The sequence below is a fragment of the Lepidochelys kempii genome, chromosome 21 (assembly GCF_965140285.1).
Source record: "Lepidochelys kempii isolate rLepKem1 chromosome 21, rLepKem1.hap1, whole genome shotgun sequence".
In the NCBI taxonomy this organism is placed as follows: Eukaryota; Metazoa; Chordata; order Testudines; family Cheloniidae; genus Lepidochelys; species Lepidochelys kempii.
The window spans coordinates 15,800,204-15,819,636 of NC_136400.1; the positions used below are offsets into that span (position 1 = coordinate 15,800,204).

The window sequence follows — 19,433 nt, forward strand, 5'->3', positions numbered from 1 at the left end:
GAGTTACAGCATAAATATCTGAGAGCAGAATTTGGCTCTCGGATCAGGCTCACATACCACACATGACACTTCTCAGAAAGATGGCCACCACCAGCTGGAGGCTCTGTGATGCCATTTGTAATTTCAAAGGTCATTTTCAAAATACAATTTCACAGTTATATAGCAAAGAGTAGATCTTCCAAAGTAAATATATAATTTTTCTTAGAAAAACTGGGTGAAACACTTATGGAAGAAGAAAAGGAGTACATACACAGAGACCATGTATATAATGTCTTCTGCAGTTTCCACAGTACGCATCCGATAAAGTGAGCTGTAGCTCACAAAAGCTTATGCTCAAATAAATTGGTTAGTCTCTAAGGTGCCACAAGTCCTCCTTTTCTTTTTGCGAATATAGACTAACACGGCTGTTACTCTGAAACCTGTCATTTATGGAAGAGGAGACCAATAGCTATGGCTAGCCAAATGGAAAAGTGAAAGATGCTTCAAATTTACTCTGTATGAAAGCAATAAAGTGTGTGAAGCCACCGCGTGCTTCCAGTGAAACTAAACCAATATTATTGTGTGGCCTGTGACATTTGATATATGAAAATGTAAAATCACGCAAGAATGAAATGGCAGAAAGTTTAAACTCACCATTCTTAACTTGTGTAAACCAAAGAACTACCAGCAGTTCTCAAACTGGGGTCCATGAACCCCTGGGTGTCCGCAAGTCATGTCTGAGGCCGCTGACCCCACTGCAACTCCTCTCGCCCCCACCCCAGTGCCTCCTACACACCACAGAACAGCTGTTCAGCGGTGTGCAGGAGGCGCTGGGAGGAGCGGGGATGGGGTGCGCTCAGAGGAGGAAAGAGATGGGGAAGAAGAGGGGTAGGGGTGGAGCAGGTGCAGGAAGAGGTGGGGCCTTGGGGGAAGAGGTGGAGATGAGTGGGACCTCGGGCTGAGCAGGGGTTGAGCACCCCAGGGGAAAATTAGAAGCCAGTTTGGGGGTCCTCAAAAAATTTTAAAACAAAATGTGGGTCCTCAGGTTGCTAAAGTTTGAGAATTTCTGAATTAGGCAAACCTCTGTTTGTACCAAAAGTCTCATCTTAACTCCTTGAACACAAGCACCTCGTTTGCCTAAACGTACTTGCTTTAATGGAAAAGAAAACATTTCCTACCAACCACCCCAGCAACAAGCAGACTTGTTCCATTTAACAGAACCCCTTTCCTCTTTATGTAGCCATTTGGTTTTACAAGTGATATGTTTTTAATTCCAGTAAAAACAACAACAGTATTACAGAAATATTCAGACTGTATTATAGTCTATTTGTTGCAGCTTTTATCAACACACTAGCAGTTTGTCAGGCCTTTCAACTTACTTTGGCTTTGAGGGATGGCTTTACACTATCCAGAGTGTCATCTTCCAAAGAGGAAAGAAAACATCCTGTGACCCATACACTCAATACCAACACACCATCACTCAGATTTTCAGATATATTTAAGGTTATATGCATTATCATTTGATATAAATTTGTCAGGTGCAACATGTTTTACATCAGTCAGCATCAACTTTATCATATATAAACAGCGTTCCATGAATTCATAATATATACAAGAATGTTTAGTCTGGCATCACAGTGAAAACCCACAATACTCTAATGCGGGAGGGGGGAAATTAGTGCCAAGTTTATTAGCATTCAAAATATCACCTCCCTTCCTGCAAATCTTTACTTACACAATTAAGCCTTACACTTGTGTAGTCTCATTTGCTTCAGTTTGACTACTCACATGTCTAAGAACTATTCTTATGATGAGTTAACAGTTTACAATATCACGCTCTAACTGTTATTCTTCACTGTGTTATCCAACACTTTGTTAGTCGCTAAGATAGAATCCTTTCCGTATACAAATTGAAATTTGGGTGCTGTCTGCTGATCGCTGGTCCCTCATTCAATAAATCTGATCTCATGGTAGAAAGAATTTATCATCAGGGTCTGAAAACTCTGATAAGTATCGAGCTGCTTAATTACAAGGTTTTCTTGGAGGTCTGTATTGCAAGTGTCAGCAAGGTGACATAATAATTTCCTCGAACTGTGGCAACAATTCCATCTTGGACTCCAAGAGAACCTCTCCTTCCAAATCTACCATGCTACATCCACCAGTAATTAAATTTTCCTCTATCAAATACTTTTTACACCCTAAACTCTTCAATAGCTACTTATATTACGGTTGTTGCTAGAGTCCATGGGATTATCCATTATTATTACCCAGATAATTAAAGTAGAAGTACAAAAGTTATAAAGTTTATGAGGTACAACTCATCAGAAGAATGTGAATTATGAATTTTCAGTACATTGTCAATTGGCGTTTTCCACAATACCAAAGCTACAACGCTCCTTTAATACTGTACACTCAAGCAATCAAACTGGCCCAGAGGAGGAGACGGGCTAATAAGGATATGTCATGACATATGCTAATAAGACGGGCTAATAAGGATAAAGCATGACACCTTTGGTCATGAGGAAATATGAATGCAGACCACAGCCTACATCCAGATCAGAAAGGGTCACATTCCTTGAACAAGTAGCTAGGTGTCCCAAGTATTTCAGTTCACAATACTAACCAAACTAAGACAGAAGCTACTATACGACTCAACGACTGTTGCTTTTTTGTGCCACAGTAGTCAGTATATTTTTTTAAAAAACCATAATGTCAAGGTTTTATCACTTGACCACAAAAATCTAATGCAGTGATATTTAGTCTACAAGGTCTCAGTAAGAAACAAGAACTTTTAAATACAATTTAAAATAAACCTGACTTCACTGACAAAAGCAACCAGCTGTAATTTCAGATGCTAAGTTCCTTGCCAGTCATTTTAAACATATAGCTGCCTCACTGTTGTACCAGGGTACCACAGATCTGACATTAATACACTAGATCACATAACACATTGCATTACATAGGCACAGCATAAGCTAAGGGATGAATTGGGCTTGATTCTGAATTTCCAAGATTTTGACATTTTAAGGGTAGCCTCTAAGGTTACTTTTGCGTAGTTTGCAGTATATTTGGATTTATATTAATAGAATCCATGTTGCTTATCTGAGACTCTGGCACCTTGTGGTCTCTGCAAAGGTTGCCAAAAAAAAAAGTTTTGGAAGTCAGAAGTATCAGGACAACTCCCACATGGGAGATATGAGGAGGCAGACAAGAGCCTGTTTTGACCTTGCAAAAATGGCAGCCCCCAAGTTTTCCAAGTACAGTAGTAATTTCTAGACATGAAAAACACAGTCTTAGAGCTGAAACAGTTTCTATACATAAAGTTTCAAGAAATCAGAGTTGTCAATTTCTCTGTCTGGGGCAAGACTGGACAGGCCAGGACTCTATTTCGTTCATTTAGCTGCTCTATTTCTTTGAGAGATTTTACAATAATCAAACTGTCTGATTTTTAAAAATAGCCAGAGCAGGCAGTATATTATTGCACTAGATGCTATAGGGTCCCTTCTGTAGGTGCTGACAGAGAAAGATATGCAAAATGGACCTCTCTCACACCAAAGCCTTGATTATTTCACTTTGTAAACATCTTAAGAAGCAGATATATGTATTGCAGGTAACAATGGCCAATCTAATCTTTCCCTCTCCTGCAAGAAACTGACAAGATATTTGAAAGCTTTGTTTTCTTTCTCCTCAGTGATACCCTCCCCCAAACCAAGAGGAAAAGAGAGTGGACTGAGCCAAGTCTCTACAGTCTTATTTTCTTCTCCTCCTGGGTTCTTGGGGAGGGAGAACCCCTTTGTTTGTTTGTTTGTTTGTTACTGGTGGAAAGAAAAACCACGTGGCTGTTATTGGGGGAAGGAAGGCAATGTAGTGTAAGATATAGAAAGTGAATAGTAGCATGGCAGGGAGTAACCTGCTGCAAGGAGAACATTAAATCAGGGAAGAATGAAATTTGATGAGCAAGGAGGATTCTTTTCACATAGTGCTGGGCAGTGATCAGTAGTTATTCCAGCGTGGGACTGTAAGAGGCAAGGTGCGGGGAAGAGAAGGAGATGATTATCTTGATCTGGTCAATAGCCTGGAGGAAGGTTATTACATTATGCAGCGCAGCGAAGATTACTTGACACAGGAAGTTGATGGGGCAGATTTTGTTTCAGGGAATGAGGTGTCCTTATATACAATTACCTGAGGAAGAGCTACCAGATGTATTACCTGGTGAAGGTGTCAACCACCCCAGCCAGGAAGGTGATGGGACAGCACCCCTTGACCCTTACTACCTCCCATCTCCACAGCTCGTACTTGATATAAGGCTGTGAAGAGCCAAGTACCTGTCTGTGAGGATGGGAGGTAGCAATTACCCTGCCCTTGTCAGGGAAGCCACCTCTCAGATACCGCCACCTGGGTAATGCCCAGGGCAAAAGCAGCATGTCTCCCAGGAGTCAGCCACACGAAAGTAGGCATCAAGCCTAAGAGGTCCTGGCCCCTGGGGAGTGGAACAGACCACCTACCAGGGCAGGAGGTGACAGCCCTGGGGGTGGGTGGGGGAGATCAGTGTGGGGTGGCGCCATGAGGATAAGTCCAGAGCAGTCTGGGAAACAAAGTCCCTTGGGAATCCCAATCCCAGAGGGGGAATCATTCAGGGGTGAGGTGCAGAGGGAAGGCCCCCTGGAGGTGCCAGTCCCAGGAGAGATCCGAGGGGTCCAGCCCCAGGGTGGTGGTGGTGGGGGGGGGGGGGGGAGTGCCAGCCCAGGGAGGGTGGGAGAGAAAGTCTCGCTGGTGTCAGTCCCATGGGGATGCGGGAGGGAGGTTCTCCCGGAGGGATGTGGGTCCATTGCCGGGGTGTCAGTTTAATGGGTGATCAGGCACAGGGATCCGGTCCTGGGGGCAGTCCAGGCCGGTGTCCGGTCGGGGGGGGGGAGGTGTCAGAACCGGTCACGGGGAAGGGGTCCGGTCCCAGGGGGCAGTTCGGACCAGTGTCCGGGCCAGGGGGGGCGGGTGTCAGGACCGGGCGCAGGGAAGGGGTCCAGGCCCCGGGGCAGTCCGGACCGGTATCCAGGCCGGGGGAGGGTTGTCAGGACCGGGGGGAGAAGGGGTCCAGGCCGGGGGGTGGGGGTTGTCAGGACCGGGGCGGGGGGGAAGGGGACCGGGGCAGGGGGTGGGGGTTGTCAGGACCGGAGGGGAAAGGGGTCCGTGCCGGGCGGGGGGGGTGCCTAGGCCGGGGGAGGTTGTCAGGACCGGATGGGGAAGGGGTCCGGGCCGGGGGGAGTGTCCGGGCCGGCGGGGGCGGGAGGGGTCCGGGGGGGGGAAGGGGTCCGGGCGGAGTGTCCGGGCCGGGGGGGGGGGCGGGAGGGGTCCGGGGGGGGGAAGGGGTCCGGACCGGTGTCCAGGCCGGGGGGGGGTTGTCCGGACCGGGCCGGGGGGGGCGGGAGGGGTCCGGGGGGGGAAGGGGTCCGGGCCGGGGGGAGTGTCCGGGCCGGGGGGAGGGGTCCGGGGGGAGTGTCCGGGCCGGCGGGGGCGGGAGGGGTCCGGGGGGGAAGGGGTCCGGGCCGGGGGGAGTGTCCGGGCCGGCGGGGGCGGGAGGGGTCCGGGCCGGGGGGAGTGTCCGGGCCGGCGGGGGCGGGAGGGGGAAGGGGTCCGGGCCGGGGGGAGTGTCCGGGCCGACGGGGGCGGGAGGGGTCCGGGGGGGAAGGGGTCCGGGCCGGGGGGAGTGTCCGGGCCGGCGGGGGCGGGAGGGGGAAGGGGTCCGGGCCGGGGGGAGTGTCAGGGCCGGCGGGGGCGGGAAGGGTCCGGGGGGGAAGGGGTCCGGGCCGGGGGGAGTGTCCGGGCCGACGGGGGCGGGAGGGGGAAGGGGTCCGGGCCGGGGGGAGTGTCCGGGCCGGGGGGGGCGGGAGGGGGAAGGGGTCCGGGCCGGGGGGGGCGGGAGGGGGAAGGGGTCCGGGCCGGGGGGAGTGTCCGGGCCGGGGGGGGCGGGAGGGGTCCGGGCCGGCGGGGGCGGGAAGGGTCCGGGGGGGAAGGGGTCCGGGCCGGGGGGAGTGTCCGGGCCGGCGGGGGCGGGAGGGGGCCGGGCCGGCGGGGGCGGGAGGGGTCCGGGGGGGAAGGGATCCGGGCCGGGGGGAGTGTCCGGGCCGGGCGGGGGCGGGAGGGGTCCGGGGGGGAAGGGGTCCGGGCCGGGGGGAGTGTCCGGGCCGGCGGGGGCGGAAGGGGTCCGGGCCGGGGGGGGCGGGAGGGGTCCGGGGGGGAAGGGGTCCGGGCCGGGGGGAGTGTCCGGGCCGGGGGGGGCGGGAGGGGGAAGGGGTCCGGGCCGGGGGGAGTGTCCGGGCCGGCGGGGGCGGGAGGGGGAAGGGGTCCGGGCCGGGGGGAGTGTCCGGGCCGGCGGGGGCGGGAGGGGTCCGGGCCGGGGGGAGTGTCCGGGCCGGGGGGGGCGGGAGGGGTCCGGGCCGGCGGGGGCGGGAGGGGTCCGGGGGGGAAGGGGTCCGGGCCGGGGGGAGTGTCCGGGCCGGCGGGGGCGGGAGGGGTCCGGGGGGGAAGGGGTCCGGGCCGGGGGGAGTGTCCGGGCCGGCGGGGGCGGGAGGGGTCCGGCCCCGGTACCTGGTGCAGCGCTGTCAGCCCGTCCACGTTGGCCGTGTTGACGCGGGCGCCGCGGGCCAGCAGGCGCTTCACCTCCTCGGCGTCGCCGCTGGAGCAGGCGGCCAGGAACACGGCGCCCTCTTCGAAGCGGACGCGGGGCGCCCCCCCGCCGCGGTGCCGGCCCCGGGCGCCCGCCGGCGCCCCCGGCTCCAGCTCGGTCAGCGAGCCCTTCCAGCGCCGCAGCTGCTCGGCCCGCCGCAGCCGCGCCGACTCGGCCCGCTTCACCCCCAGGTGCCCCGGCTCCGACATCGCCGCCGCCGCCGCCGCACTGAGGAGCAGGGACCGCAGCGGGCTTCACCCCGGAGGAGAGCGCAGCGCCCCCGCCGCCATGTTTACGACTCCTGGGCCGCAGCGCGCAGGCGCCGCCGCCCTCAAGCACCGCGGGACACGTAGTTCCCCCCCCTCCCGCCGGCCCTGAGCGGACTACCACTCCCAGCATCCTCCGCGCCCCGGGGCCGCGCCCCTCCGCTCCGCCCGCCGGCGCACCGCCCGCCCGCCCCCCCCCACGCGGACTACAACTCCCAGAATCCCAAGCAGGCCAGGGCAGGGGGCGGGGCAGCCTGCGGAACCGGAAGCGCTTTCCCCGTCGTGCGGGTCGGGACGAGGGTCCTGCGAGCAAGGCCCCTGGTGCAGGCCGGTGAGTACCGCGGCTGAGAATGGTGGCAGCCATCAGGGGCCTCAGGAGCTCACCTCCCCCCTGCCCAAAGCAGGGCCAGTCCCCAGTTTTTGCCCCCCAGATCCCGAAATGGCCCCCTCAAGGATTGAACTCACAGCCCTGGGTGGAGCAGGCCAAGGCTCAAACCACTGGGCTGCCCCCCCCCCAATATCTGGGGGCAGGGGTGCCAAGAAACCCCCCCCCCGGTTTTGCACGACAGCCGTAGCAGCCCGGGGGCTTCTGCTGCAGCCTGGCATCGGAGTTCGGCTCCTCGGCGGTGTCCTGCCGCGACCGTCCCCAGCTGCGGATTTTCTATGCGCAACTCACAGAAATAGATTTTTAAATGTGTTTTAAAAAGCAACACCTGTCCGGCTGCACAGGTAGGCCTTGAGCCTGCAAACACTTCCGCACAGGTGGCACCTTAAGCACGTTACTGGGCCCACTGAAATTTGCGGGATTAGGGCCTAAAGCATTCAAATGTCCGGAAGTGTTGATGCTGAACTGCAAGTGCTTGCCTAACTTTACACATGAGTGGTCCCATTGAAACCGAAGGATATACTCACATGCTTAAAGACAAGCACGTGTATAACTGTTTGCAGGATCAGGGCCTAAAGGCGCACATACAGACTTTCCCCTGCCTCCTAAGTGTGCATCGTGATCCAGTTTTTAATTAATAATAATAATAATAATAATAATGAATTGTAATAAATTAATATAACATGTTCTTTCTTTTTGTCTTCTCTTTGATCAGTAGGAACATTTGATTGAAAGGAAGAACTTCGTTGTTTAGAAATTAACTCACTCGTGCCTTATTCCAAATTCAGTACGCTCCCTTTGATACATCACATCTGTTTGTCGTGGGAATATTTTTAAGGTTACAAACTGAGAAAGAAGGAGCAGCAGATTAATTTTTAAGTAACAAAGTTCCTATTTTCATGAACAACAACAAGCAGAGAAGGAAAAAAGAACCCAGAACATATTAGATCAGAGCTGAATTGTTTCAAAACAGAATATTTTTCAGTTTTCCATTAGGAGTCAGTGACTACATTTTATTCGATAGTTTCAGTATGTTTCTGTTACATGTACAATAGAACCTCGCCAATACGAACACCAGAGTTACAAACTAACTGGTCTGCACACCTCATTTGGAACCAGAATTACGTGATCAGGCAGCATCAGAGAAAAAAAAAGGCAAATACTGTATGACTAAGCAAAATGGCAAGCAGTAGGAAACGCAAACGTGTCACACTTTCAATTGACACAAAACTAGAAATATTAAAAAAACTAGAAAGTGGTGTTAGCCTCAGCAACATAGCAGTAGAATATGGTATTGGGAAATCCACCATCACCGATATTCGGAAAAGCCAGGAAAAAATAAAGCAATTTGCAAAAGAAGCCAAAGACAACGGAACAGTAAAAAGCAGGTGTATTGTACGCAAAGCTGCTGATGATGCTTTTGATAAGGCAATGCATCTGTGGTTTGCACAAGAGAGGTCAAAAGGCACTCCTATAAGCGGTGTGATGGTTACAGAAAAGGCAAAGTTACTCTACCGAGAAATGTATCCAGACAAAGGTGAGAACCATTTTAAAGCAAGCACAGGATGGCTCTGTCGGTTCAAAAATCGGCATGGAATACGGCAGTTGAGGATGCAAGAAGAGTTCCTGACAACTGACTGGAATGCTGCTGGTGTATTTAAAAACATTTTCAAATCATTTATTGAACAACATGAACTTACTCGGGACCAAGTGTTTAACTGCGATGAGACTGGCTTGTATTGGCGCCTGCTTCCAAACAAGACTCTGGCAGACAGTTCAGAAAAACAGGCGAAGAATTTCAAATCCAGTAAAGATCGGGTCACGCTGATGGCTACTGCTAATGCAAGCGGGGATTTCCGTCTCCCATTGGTGTTCATTCACAAAAGGGCGAAACCTCGCTGCTTTGCAAACGTCACTATGTCAGCTCTACCTGTCCATTACTACAGCCAGCGCTGTGCTTGGATGGATAAAGGCATTTTCTCCGACTGGTTTTTTAAACACTTTGTTCCGCTTGTGAAAGACTACCTTACCTCAAAATCGTTACCTATCCGAGCTGTGCTACTGATGGATAATGCGCCATCTCACCCTGCCATTGAAAATCTATTGACGGAAGACGGAAGCATTCGGTGTTTGTTTTTGCCACGAAACGTCACCAGCCTCGTTCAGGCAATGGACCGAAGTGTTCTGGAAAACATGAAATGTCGATACAAGCGAAACCTCTTACAGCGATTATTATTGGGATCAATGCAATTTGAATCTTACACAGATTTTTGTAAACAGCTGACAATCAAAGATGCTGTCTACATGTGTGCCGAGTCCTGGAGTGAGATTAGCTCTGAGTCTTTGAGACGCTCATGGAATACACTTTGGCGGTGTATTGATAACACTGAACCAGATAATTTGGAAAACAGTGACCGGATGGAAATAAATCAACTAGATTTTTCTAAAGAGCGACAGCTTTTGGATATCACCACTGAGGAACAGGAGGAATGGCTAAATGCAGATAAACATGAGAACGGACACCCTATTCTTACTGACCATGAGATAATTGAATTGGTACGAGAAACAGCACAACCAGACAGTGACAGTGATAAGGAGGGGGAGAATGCCAAAAAGGTCCCACACATGCAAGCAGAAGAGTGCTTCACTGCCTGTCTTCAATGGCTTGAACAACAGCCTGAAGCCACACCGATTAACCTAATGATGCTTCACAAGCTACGCACCTTGGCAGCAAAAAAGCTTGTGAGCAACCTCAGGCAAAGTACCATTAAAGATTTTTTCAAGTCTACATAGTTTATGCTGTAAAGTTAAGCAAGAAAGTTAAGTTTGGATACTTTTCTTTTTTAAATTGTCGTTATAAAGACTAGTACCAGTATGTTTTGCTGCCGCATTTTTTTAGTGCTATTTGAATGGACATTTAAATTGGTGGCTTTTATGTTGGCTTTTTTTTCATGGATAACTAACGCTAAAAAAGAAGCAAGAGAAATTACTTAAAATTGAAATCTGGTATTGTGTTAAATGTAAACTACTAGAAAAAGGGAAAGTTGTTTTTTTTTTTTTTTAAAAAAAGATTTGACAAGGTAAGGAAACGGTTTCTGTGCTTGATTCATTTAAATTAAGATGGTTAAAAGCAGCGTTTTTCTGCTGCACAGTAAAGTTTCAAAGCTGTATTAAGTGTTCAGTTGTAAACTTTTGAAAGAACAACCATAACGTTTTGTTCGGAGTTATCAACATTTCAAAGTTAGGAAAAACCTCCATTCCAAAGGTGTTTGTAACTCTGAGGTTCTACTGTATTCTATATTATGAGCTCCCTCTGGTGGTCACAGTTGGCACTTAACTTCCCTGTTACGTATTTATTTGACGAACAATCATTTTGCAGAGCCTATGGGGGTGTGAGCCTATCAGATGCTTAGCATTCTGGCCTGATCCAGCAAAACACTTAAGCACATCCTTAACTTTAAACATAAGGGTAGGCCCATTTACTTCAGTCTGTTGTGCAGGATCGAACTCTTCCTGAACAATGGCGCTAACTGCTCATGGTAGTAAGCATTATGCTTGGTGTTAAGTGTTTGCCGTTTCAGGCCTTACGCGGGCTGACTTTGATATAGGAGGGAGACCATGGTTTTAAATCATGCTTTATTAAAATTCAGTCTCCTGGTTGTTAGTGGTTCCCACATCTGTTGCATCTTAGTTGTTTTTTTATCTCTGTTTGCAAAAATCTCTATAATTCTGCATTAATTGTGTTTTCAAAAAGGACTTTCGCTGTCAGTGTGACAGATGTGGCAGTTTCCTTAAATATCATGGTCCAACCTTATTGAATGACGTTAAAGCTTATTGAATTAATATTCAGTATCTTAGGAGTTCATTATATTAAAAATGAAAATGTGTATGTATTATCGTGGGATTGTATAGAACATCTCTAGGGAGGAAACCTGGCTAAACGTTTACCCTCGGAAGTGTTATGAGCTTATTAGAAGACTCTTTGATACAATGTCCTAGACAAACAAATTAAAGTGGGATTCCTAGGAAATATTTGGGAAGAGGTGAAGGAAACTTCTCACCTCTGGACCCACCCTTTGACCCTGTGCTCTGAGGAAAAAAGTAAAGCAGACCTGCTCAGGCGGTCTGACTTTCTGGGGAATTCACAGTGTAGACAGGGAACTGCTCAGCCTGGAAAGTCATAGATTCCAAGCCCAAAAGGGGCCATTGTGATCATCTAGTCCAGGGGTTCTCACAACAAATTTTTGGTGGCCTCAGAGTGCAGCCACCAACTCTTGCTGGTGGTCGCTCTGATAATTTTTCCTAAAATACTTAATTAACTTTAGGAAAAACAAATAAATATGCACATACACACATCCAAATCATTGTAATTTATTTATATAGGGGATTTTTTGCAGACTCAATAATAAAAATAATGGACAGTTCTGTCTATTCTTTACTGCACCTAAAGAGAATAGAAACACAAATAAGGTGTTTGCATGTTCTTGTCTTTTTGCTGTTGTTTCTTTTGCTTTTTTCGTTGCTTTTTTTTTTTAGACTTACTAGCTAGCAAGTCTGCTGCTGTGAAAAGTGATATTTGTATATTAATATCATTTTTACAGCCTCCCAGCTAGCTTCTAAGTCTTGTAGCCAATGATTTTAGTTTATTGTTCATTTATTATGTGATATTATATTAACTAACCTGTTATGTCCTATATAATCATTGTATGTTAAATAGAGTTAAATTGTAGGATTGTAGAAGTATAAGATTGATCAGTAGTTAGGAGGGATCATTATTTATTAGGTATCTAAGTAAATAGGGCTGAAACGCAAGGCCTACAGGCTGAGGCCTGTAAGATTTCTGCTTAGCCGTGCTAGGCTTAAGAAATGCTTGACATAAGTAAGTGACCAAAGAATGACCCTATGCCACAAGATTATGGGAAAAGATGTACTAATGGGTGATATTCCAAAAAATTAACAATAAGAGTAATATTTTGCTTACAAGATACGTGGTAGTCACATTTTTCTAACACATGCCCTAACCACAGGGTTCGCTATGGGTGTAAATGCTAATGATGTATAGTCAGAATCACACTTTAAAAAGAGGGCGCCCAGATTAGGAAAATTGAGCTCCCTATGGGAAACTCCAGCAGGAACCATCCCTCTACTGATGATCAGTTGGCAAGGCAGCCATCAGACCTTAAGAATATCGTTAAGGATGTGAGTATGGCTATATATGTAACTTGTGCATAGGTGTGTATGGAATTTCTATATGCTTGGGTAATCATAACTTTAACTGTAACTTTAATAAAACTTGGAAAACAGACTAGACCTTGTACTTGTGAATGTCTGTATGGTCATTACCGTTGGTCCTTATGTTCCCAGAGATTCTAAATCTGAAGCAAGTAGCAGAGGTGACTTTCACTCTGTTAAAAGAAAAGGAGTACTTGTGGCACCTTAGAGACTAACCAATTTATTTGAACATAAGCTTTCGTGAGCTATAGCTCACTTCATCGGATGCATACTGTGGAAAGTACAGAAGACGTTTTTATACACTCAAACCATGAAAAAATGGGTGATTATCACTACAAAAGGTTTTCTCTCCCCCCACCCCACTTTCCTGCTGGTAATAGCTTATGTAAAGTGATCACTCTCCTTACAATGGGTATGATAATCAAGATGGGCCATTTCCAGCAAAAATCCAGGTTTTCTCCCCCGCCCCCAACCTTCCCCCCAAATTATAACATTCATAAACAGTCGGAGAACACTTCAATCTCTCTGGTCACGCGATTACAGACATGAAAGTTGCGATATTACAACAGAAAAACTTCAAATCCAGACTCCAGCGAGAGACTGCTGAATTGGAATTCATTTGCAAATTGGATACAATTAACTTAGGCTTGAATAGAGACTGGGAGTGGCTAAGTCATTATGCAAGGTAACCTATTTCCCCTTGTTTTTTCTACCCCCCCCCCCTTCCTCAGATGTTCTTGTTAAAGCCTGGATTTGTGCTGGAAATGGCCCGCCTTGATTATCATACACTTTGTAAGGCGAGTGATCACTTTACATAAGCTATTACCAGCAGGAGAGTGGGGTGGGGGGAGAGAAAACCTTTTGTAGTGATAATCACCCATTTTTTCATCGTTTGTGCATATAAAAACGTCTTCTGTACTTTCCACAGTATGCCTCCGATGAAGTGAGCTGTAGCTTACGAAAGCTTATGCTCAAATAAATTGGTTAGTCTCTAAAGTGCCACAAGTACTCCTTTTCTTTTTGCAAATACAGACTAACACGGCTGTTACTCTGAAACCTTTCACTCTGTTGACCTTGAAACTAGCCACCAGAGCCGAACCCACGGTGGTGTAATACAACATTACAAAATTCACTTTAAATAAAATCCAAGCGTACAGATTGGCACCCAGCGTAGAGCTCTAAAGAACACAGACTACGTTAGAGCGTATGGGTGTAATTAATACTATGGTGATCAGTGCGTTATAAGAACATGTAGCAAATAAGTGATGCCTAGACTTCTAGATAAAGGTGAATTTCACCCCAAAACTGAAAGTTATTGTTAAACTCAAATATTTGCCAAAAGCAAGGTTCAAATTGTATAAATAATCTACAGTGGGAATGTTTAATTTTGCACTTATATGTACACATCTCTCCTGTGATACCAGCAGCCCTTTCAATGCCAACCAGTTCAGATTCCCCTGATCCCAGGTGTGTCACATCGTATCCTGAGCATATGAAGTAGAGACGTTTGAACATTTTTCCCACAAAATGACTTTTTAACAAAATGGACATTTTTATGAGACAGTTTCCATTTTTGTCAAAATTTTTCAGGTTTTAGTGAAAAACCCCCCAAAAACCTGAAAACCTAATTTTTGATGTTTTTTGACAAAATACTTTGTTTGGGGGGTTTTGTGTGTTTTTCTGAAATCCTGAAAAATTCAGTGAAAATGTTTAAAAAAAAAAATGTCCATTTCCTTTGAAATTTTTTACAGAAAATAAATCAGATTTTTCAACCTGCTCTGGTACAAAGAGCCAGATTTTCTCATTCCAACCCAACTTCTTTGAGAAACTTGATTCAAATGCGTGGAACCTGGTCTTAACTAACATACTGAGAGGATTCCCAGTGAGCAGGGGCAACTCTCAGCTTGTATAAAGCTGGCATAGCCGGGTCCTGTGCCAGCTGCCCCCTGCCAGCATATGGAGTGTGTCAGGAGCAAGAGAGATGGGTTAAGCATCTCAATTGGTGTATTGGCTCTTGGGGATAACCAGCTGCCATAAGTTAGAGTAACTTCTAGGGTACTCCAAGATTCTGTCTAGATTCAAAGTTGTACCAGTTTAACTTTAAATTAATTTAAAACTGATTTAATTAAACTACTGCAAATCACAATGCAGACACTCTTAATTCTGTTTACATCAGGATTATCTAAATTTAGCATAAACTGATTGTTATTGAATTAAGTTAGATAGATATTGTGATGGTTTCCTCCCAGGTGCCACCTGGAACTGGGGTACCACTGAGCCCTCTGACCCACCAGCCTGGGCTCCCTCTCTCACTGTGCTGCTGTGACTGACTGCAGACCCGCTCCAGGTCCTATAATTCCACCAGCATTCACACAGGTAGGGACACACCCAGCTGCAGTTACATGCAGGCTCTCTGACCAGCCACTGCATTTGAACCAACAATAGGGAGGCTACAGCCAAAATAACCCCCAGCATCCCAGCCTAGGACCCCAGAGCTATACTGTCTTGCCCTAGTCCAAACCCAACCAGTATGAATTTTATTATCCAGTTCGCCTCCCCCTCAATGTGGAAAGGAAATGAAATGAAATAGCCTCTCTGAGCTAAAATTCCCATGCACTTCACTTCAAACTCACAGGTTTAGATTAAAACATAAATTCATTAACTACAAAAGATAGATTTTAAGTGATTATAAGTGACAGCAAACAGATCAACGCAGATTACCTAGTAAATAAACAAAAAAGCAAACCAAGCTTTACATACTAGAGAGATAGGATTTGACTTAACAGTCTCTCAACCTGACAGATGATACAAGCGGTCTGCAGATTCTTAAGATACAAGCTGCACTTGCTTTACAGCTTGGAATCCCAAGGTTTTTCAATTTCAGGCTAGAAATTCCTTTAGCCTAGGTCCAGCACTTCCCTGCCAGTTTAGTCTTTGTTCCTCAGGTGTTTCCAGGAGTCTTCTTGTATGAGGAGTGAAGAACAAAGGAAGATGTCACTTCCTGTCTTATATAGTTTTAGCATAGGGTGGGAACCCTTTGTTTCAAAACTTGGTTCCCAGACCGGTTTGTGGAAAAATACTGACATCCCAAGATGGAGTCCAGAAACATGTGGTCTGGACACATACCCTTGCAGTGTTATAGCAGCCATTGCTTACAGGCTGGCCAAAATGCCCACAGGAAGGTTAAGCTATTCTACAGTCCATTGTTTTTGCTGATGGCCTATCAGCCCTGTCTGGCATCTTCATTGTTGTACCTGAAAGGCTGGCTGTGGGTGTATTCCAGAGTAAGCCCATTTGAAATACAGATCCCTAGTCAATATTCAGAACTGCCAAAATGATACATGCATACAAATAGGACGTATTCAGCAAATCATAACTTTTCCAATGACACCTCACATGATCATTGTGAAGAATATGGGGTGCAGTGTCACAGATATAAATCTCTTTAAAATCAGACTAAGCATCTACACTGCATTTTGCACCAGTTTAATGAAATTAGATTGAAGTCACTGATCCTGCAAACATGTTTAACTAGACTACCAGGAGTAGTTCCATTGACTTCAGTTATGGTCAATGTTCCCTCTAATTTTTGACGGGCTGTTTGCCCAAAAAATTTCTTCTGTGCAAATTTTTGACAGGCCATGTGCGCAAAAAATTTCTTCTGTGCAGATTGTTGTGCTTCTGTGCAAATTTTTGTGCGCATGGTGTTTCGCCGTGTGTGCAGGGTTTAGGATCTGTGTGCACACGCACACAGCTTAGAGGGAACAGTGGTTATGGTTGGTAGCATATATGTGTTTGCAGGATCACCATCTTAGTTAAAACAGTGTAACTCTAAATATAGGCAAGGCCTAAGTTACAGCTGGACCAGAACTGGAGCTTGCATCGATTGATCCACAAAATCAGACAGCTGTGTCTGGCCCCCAGCATTCTCCTATGTTAGTGCAAGAGAGACGACAGCCCATCAGCGGTTCTCAAACTTCAGGTTTCAGAGTAGCAGCCGTGTTAGTCTGTATTCGCAAAAAGAAAAGGAGTACTCGTGGCACCTTAGAGACTAACAAATTTATTTGAGCATAAGCTTTCGTGAGCATTCAGATGAAGTGAGCTGTAGCTCATGAAAGCTTATGCTCAAATAAATTTGTTAGTCTCTAAGGTGCCACAAGTACTCCTTTTCTCAAACTTCATTGCACCATGACCCCCTTCTGACAACAAAAATTACTACATGAGCCTGGGCCGGGGACAGAGCGCTCAGGCTTCAGCTTCGGTCCTGGATCCCAGCGAGTCTAATGCTGGCCCTGGCGAACCCATTAAAATGGGCTTGCAACCCACTTTGGGGTCCTCCCAACGCCCAGTTTGAGAACCACTTGCCCAGATATTCCAATCTCGTGAAAATAGCAGAGTATGCAGGCTTGAAATTGACTTTCTATGAGCTGTCAAGATAATAAGGCTTGATTGCTTGAGTCTTTAAAGATAAATTGCTAATAATTTCAGAATACATTCAAACAAATAACTGGATATTAATGCAAAGTATTCTTGCAAAATACAAAACATACAAAGAGCGATCAAGAGCCTGGATATCAGAAAGAAAATGACGCCAACCAAAACCCCTTGTTGTACAATAAAATAATGACTACCCAGAAAACTGTTGTTATCAAAGAACAGTATCAGAACACAGCTCCCAATAGGACTTCGTCTGGGGGGATAAGGTAAGTGCCTATAGCAGGGTTCCTTCCCCTGAAAGGGTTGATTTGGGACACAGCTGGAGACAGCATCTAGTAGCAAAAGGAGCTTTGGTTTGCTCCAGTCTGGCAGTATGTCCCTTTATAATATTGGGTTACAGGTGAGTAGAAACTGCAGAACAGCCTTTGTTTATTGCCCCTTTAAAGAAAATGGCTTAAGACATTTGAGGCAGTGTATCCTAGCGGATGAGATCAGGAGACCTGAGACTTCCCCTCCCCGTGCCTCAGTTTCCCCATCTGTAAAATGGGGGCAATGAAACTTATCTCCTTTGTAAAGTGCTTAGAGATCTACTGGGGAAGAGTGCTATATAAGAGCTGGCTGTTGTGATAAATAAAGAGCTCTATGGCAGCCATCACTTTTCACCAGAGCCTGCTGAAGTCAGTGGGAAACTCTCCATTCACTTCCGTGGGCTCTGGCTCAGGTTTTCAGCCAGTTACAGCATCTTCTTTTGGCAGTCCAACCCCCAGCAAGCTAGGAGTAACTTTGCAGGGAAACAACCCGTGTCACATTGCCATTGTAACCATAGGGGGCGCCACTGACAGTTGGACCATGTCTGGGCAAGAACTGCCACCAGTTGCTGTCCAAAGGAGCCAGGGAAATGAACCTGGAGAATCTGCTTGTCTGACAAGTATCGAGACTGCCCCAGTCTCAGGGGGAAAGTGACAGCATGAGCAGACCATTGCCCCTCTCCTCCCTGGAATGGGTGATGGTTTGGGTTCGAAACCGCTGCACCTGCCTGTCTCTTGACTCCGACCAAACCCCTCTCCACTTGAGTCCTCCTGTGCTCAGCTAATCCCAAGTCCTGCCATGTCCCCTGCCCGCCTCCCATGTGATGGAGGGGTCGAGTTCTTCAAAGAACTTCACTCTGTCTCCCCACCAACGTCACCTCCGCCTTCCCACCCAGCTGCAGACCTCAGCCTGTTCCCCTTTATTCTCTGTAACCCTCTGTGCCCTAGAACACAGGGTGCGCTCCCCCTTTAACAGCAGGCCTCGCGGTTAGTAGGTCTCTGTTCCAAGTTCTGGCCCTTGAAAGAAAGGTATTCTGGAGATATCGTTCCCAGGGGGGTTCTGGGAATTGTAGGCTGTTGCAAGGCATGCGGGGAAAGAGTGCCAGGCTATAGAAAGAACGATCTTCCCTCAGGGTATCTCTGCCCTACAAGTGGTACAGTGGTACAGCCATAGTGTAGACGCAGGCTAGTCACAGAAGTGGTTTTTCCTTCACTGTAGTAAATCCACCTCAGCAAGAGGCAGTAGCTAGGCCGACAGACGAATTCTTCTATCGTCCTAATGGTGTCTATGCTGGGTCTTAGTCTGGCTTAACGACATAGCTCAGGGGGTTTGAATTTTTCACACTCTTGAGTGACATAGCTCGGTGGATCTAAGTTCTAGGTGTAGCCCAGGTCGCAGACAAAAGAGGTGACAGAGAAGCTGGGCTTTTTGTGGGGTTTCCCCTACAGAAAGGGAGGCTAGCTTCGGTGTGGAGTATCTGCCAAACAGAGCTAGAGTGCCCAGGCCAGGCAGCACTGGTGAACAGGCTGTGAAGAGGCAGGACTTTGCTGAACCCTGGGAAGCGATGACGGAAAAGACTAAGGATAGTAGAATACTTCTGTGGACCGGAGGCCCTGTGTTTCCACCTGTCTCTGGTCAGGTGTCCCAGACTGTGGCTTCCAGAGATGGTGGGAGGAAACTCCCCTGAGTAGGGCAGACCCTGGGAGAAAGGCTATTGACCCTGTGGAGGGATGTTTCATATGGACTGTCCTTGTTTTGTACGGACTATCCTTCCCCTGCAAGATGAGAATGTTCAGTGATTTAACTGCAGGGCCAAATCACCCTACCAGCCTGGGAAAACTGAGGCAGTGGCTCCACCTCCATGCTGGAGAGGTATGATGGCTGTTATATGGGTACTCCCTCTATTTTATTTACTGCACAGGCTGATGGTACTATCTGCTTCTGCTGTAAGGTGATGAGAGGCGTGCGTCACTGTGTTTTAGTCTATAAAAAAAGCCAAGTGACAGTGCTATGGCACCCTATGGAAGTTCCTGCCCAGGTGACCGCCCTGCTTGCCTGCCCCTAGAACCAGCCCTGACTGTGGCAGAACAATGGCTCTCTGGCTGCAGCCTGAGTGGGTGAGTAAACATGTCAGCACAAGCCTGCTGTGCCTCTGAGCAGG

The 19,433-nt window shown here is 47.6% G+C and overlaps 1 protein-coding gene across 15 annotated transcripts in view; it reads right to left on the reverse strand.

Annotated features, from left to right (window-relative positions):
- PPP1R12B (protein phosphatase 1 regulatory subunit 12B) overlaps positions 1-6,968 on the reverse strand; it is a 178,579-nt gene extending 171,611 nt beyond the window's left edge. For 11 of the 15 annotated variants that reach the window (XM_073319698.2, XM_073319695.2, XM_078849784.1 and 8 more), the window contains exon 1: positions 6,565-6,968. In XM_073319698.2, the coding sequence (XP_073175799.1) occupies positions 6,565-6,852 (288 nt within the window). In that variant the 5' untranslated portion in view covers positions 6,853-6,968. The remainder of the gene's footprint in view (positions 1-6,564) is intronic. The other 4 variants (XM_073319696.2, XM_073319711.2, XM_073319706.2 and 1 more) reach the window with 3 other exon arrangements.
- Positions 6,969-19,433: the final 12,465 nt, after the last annotated feature.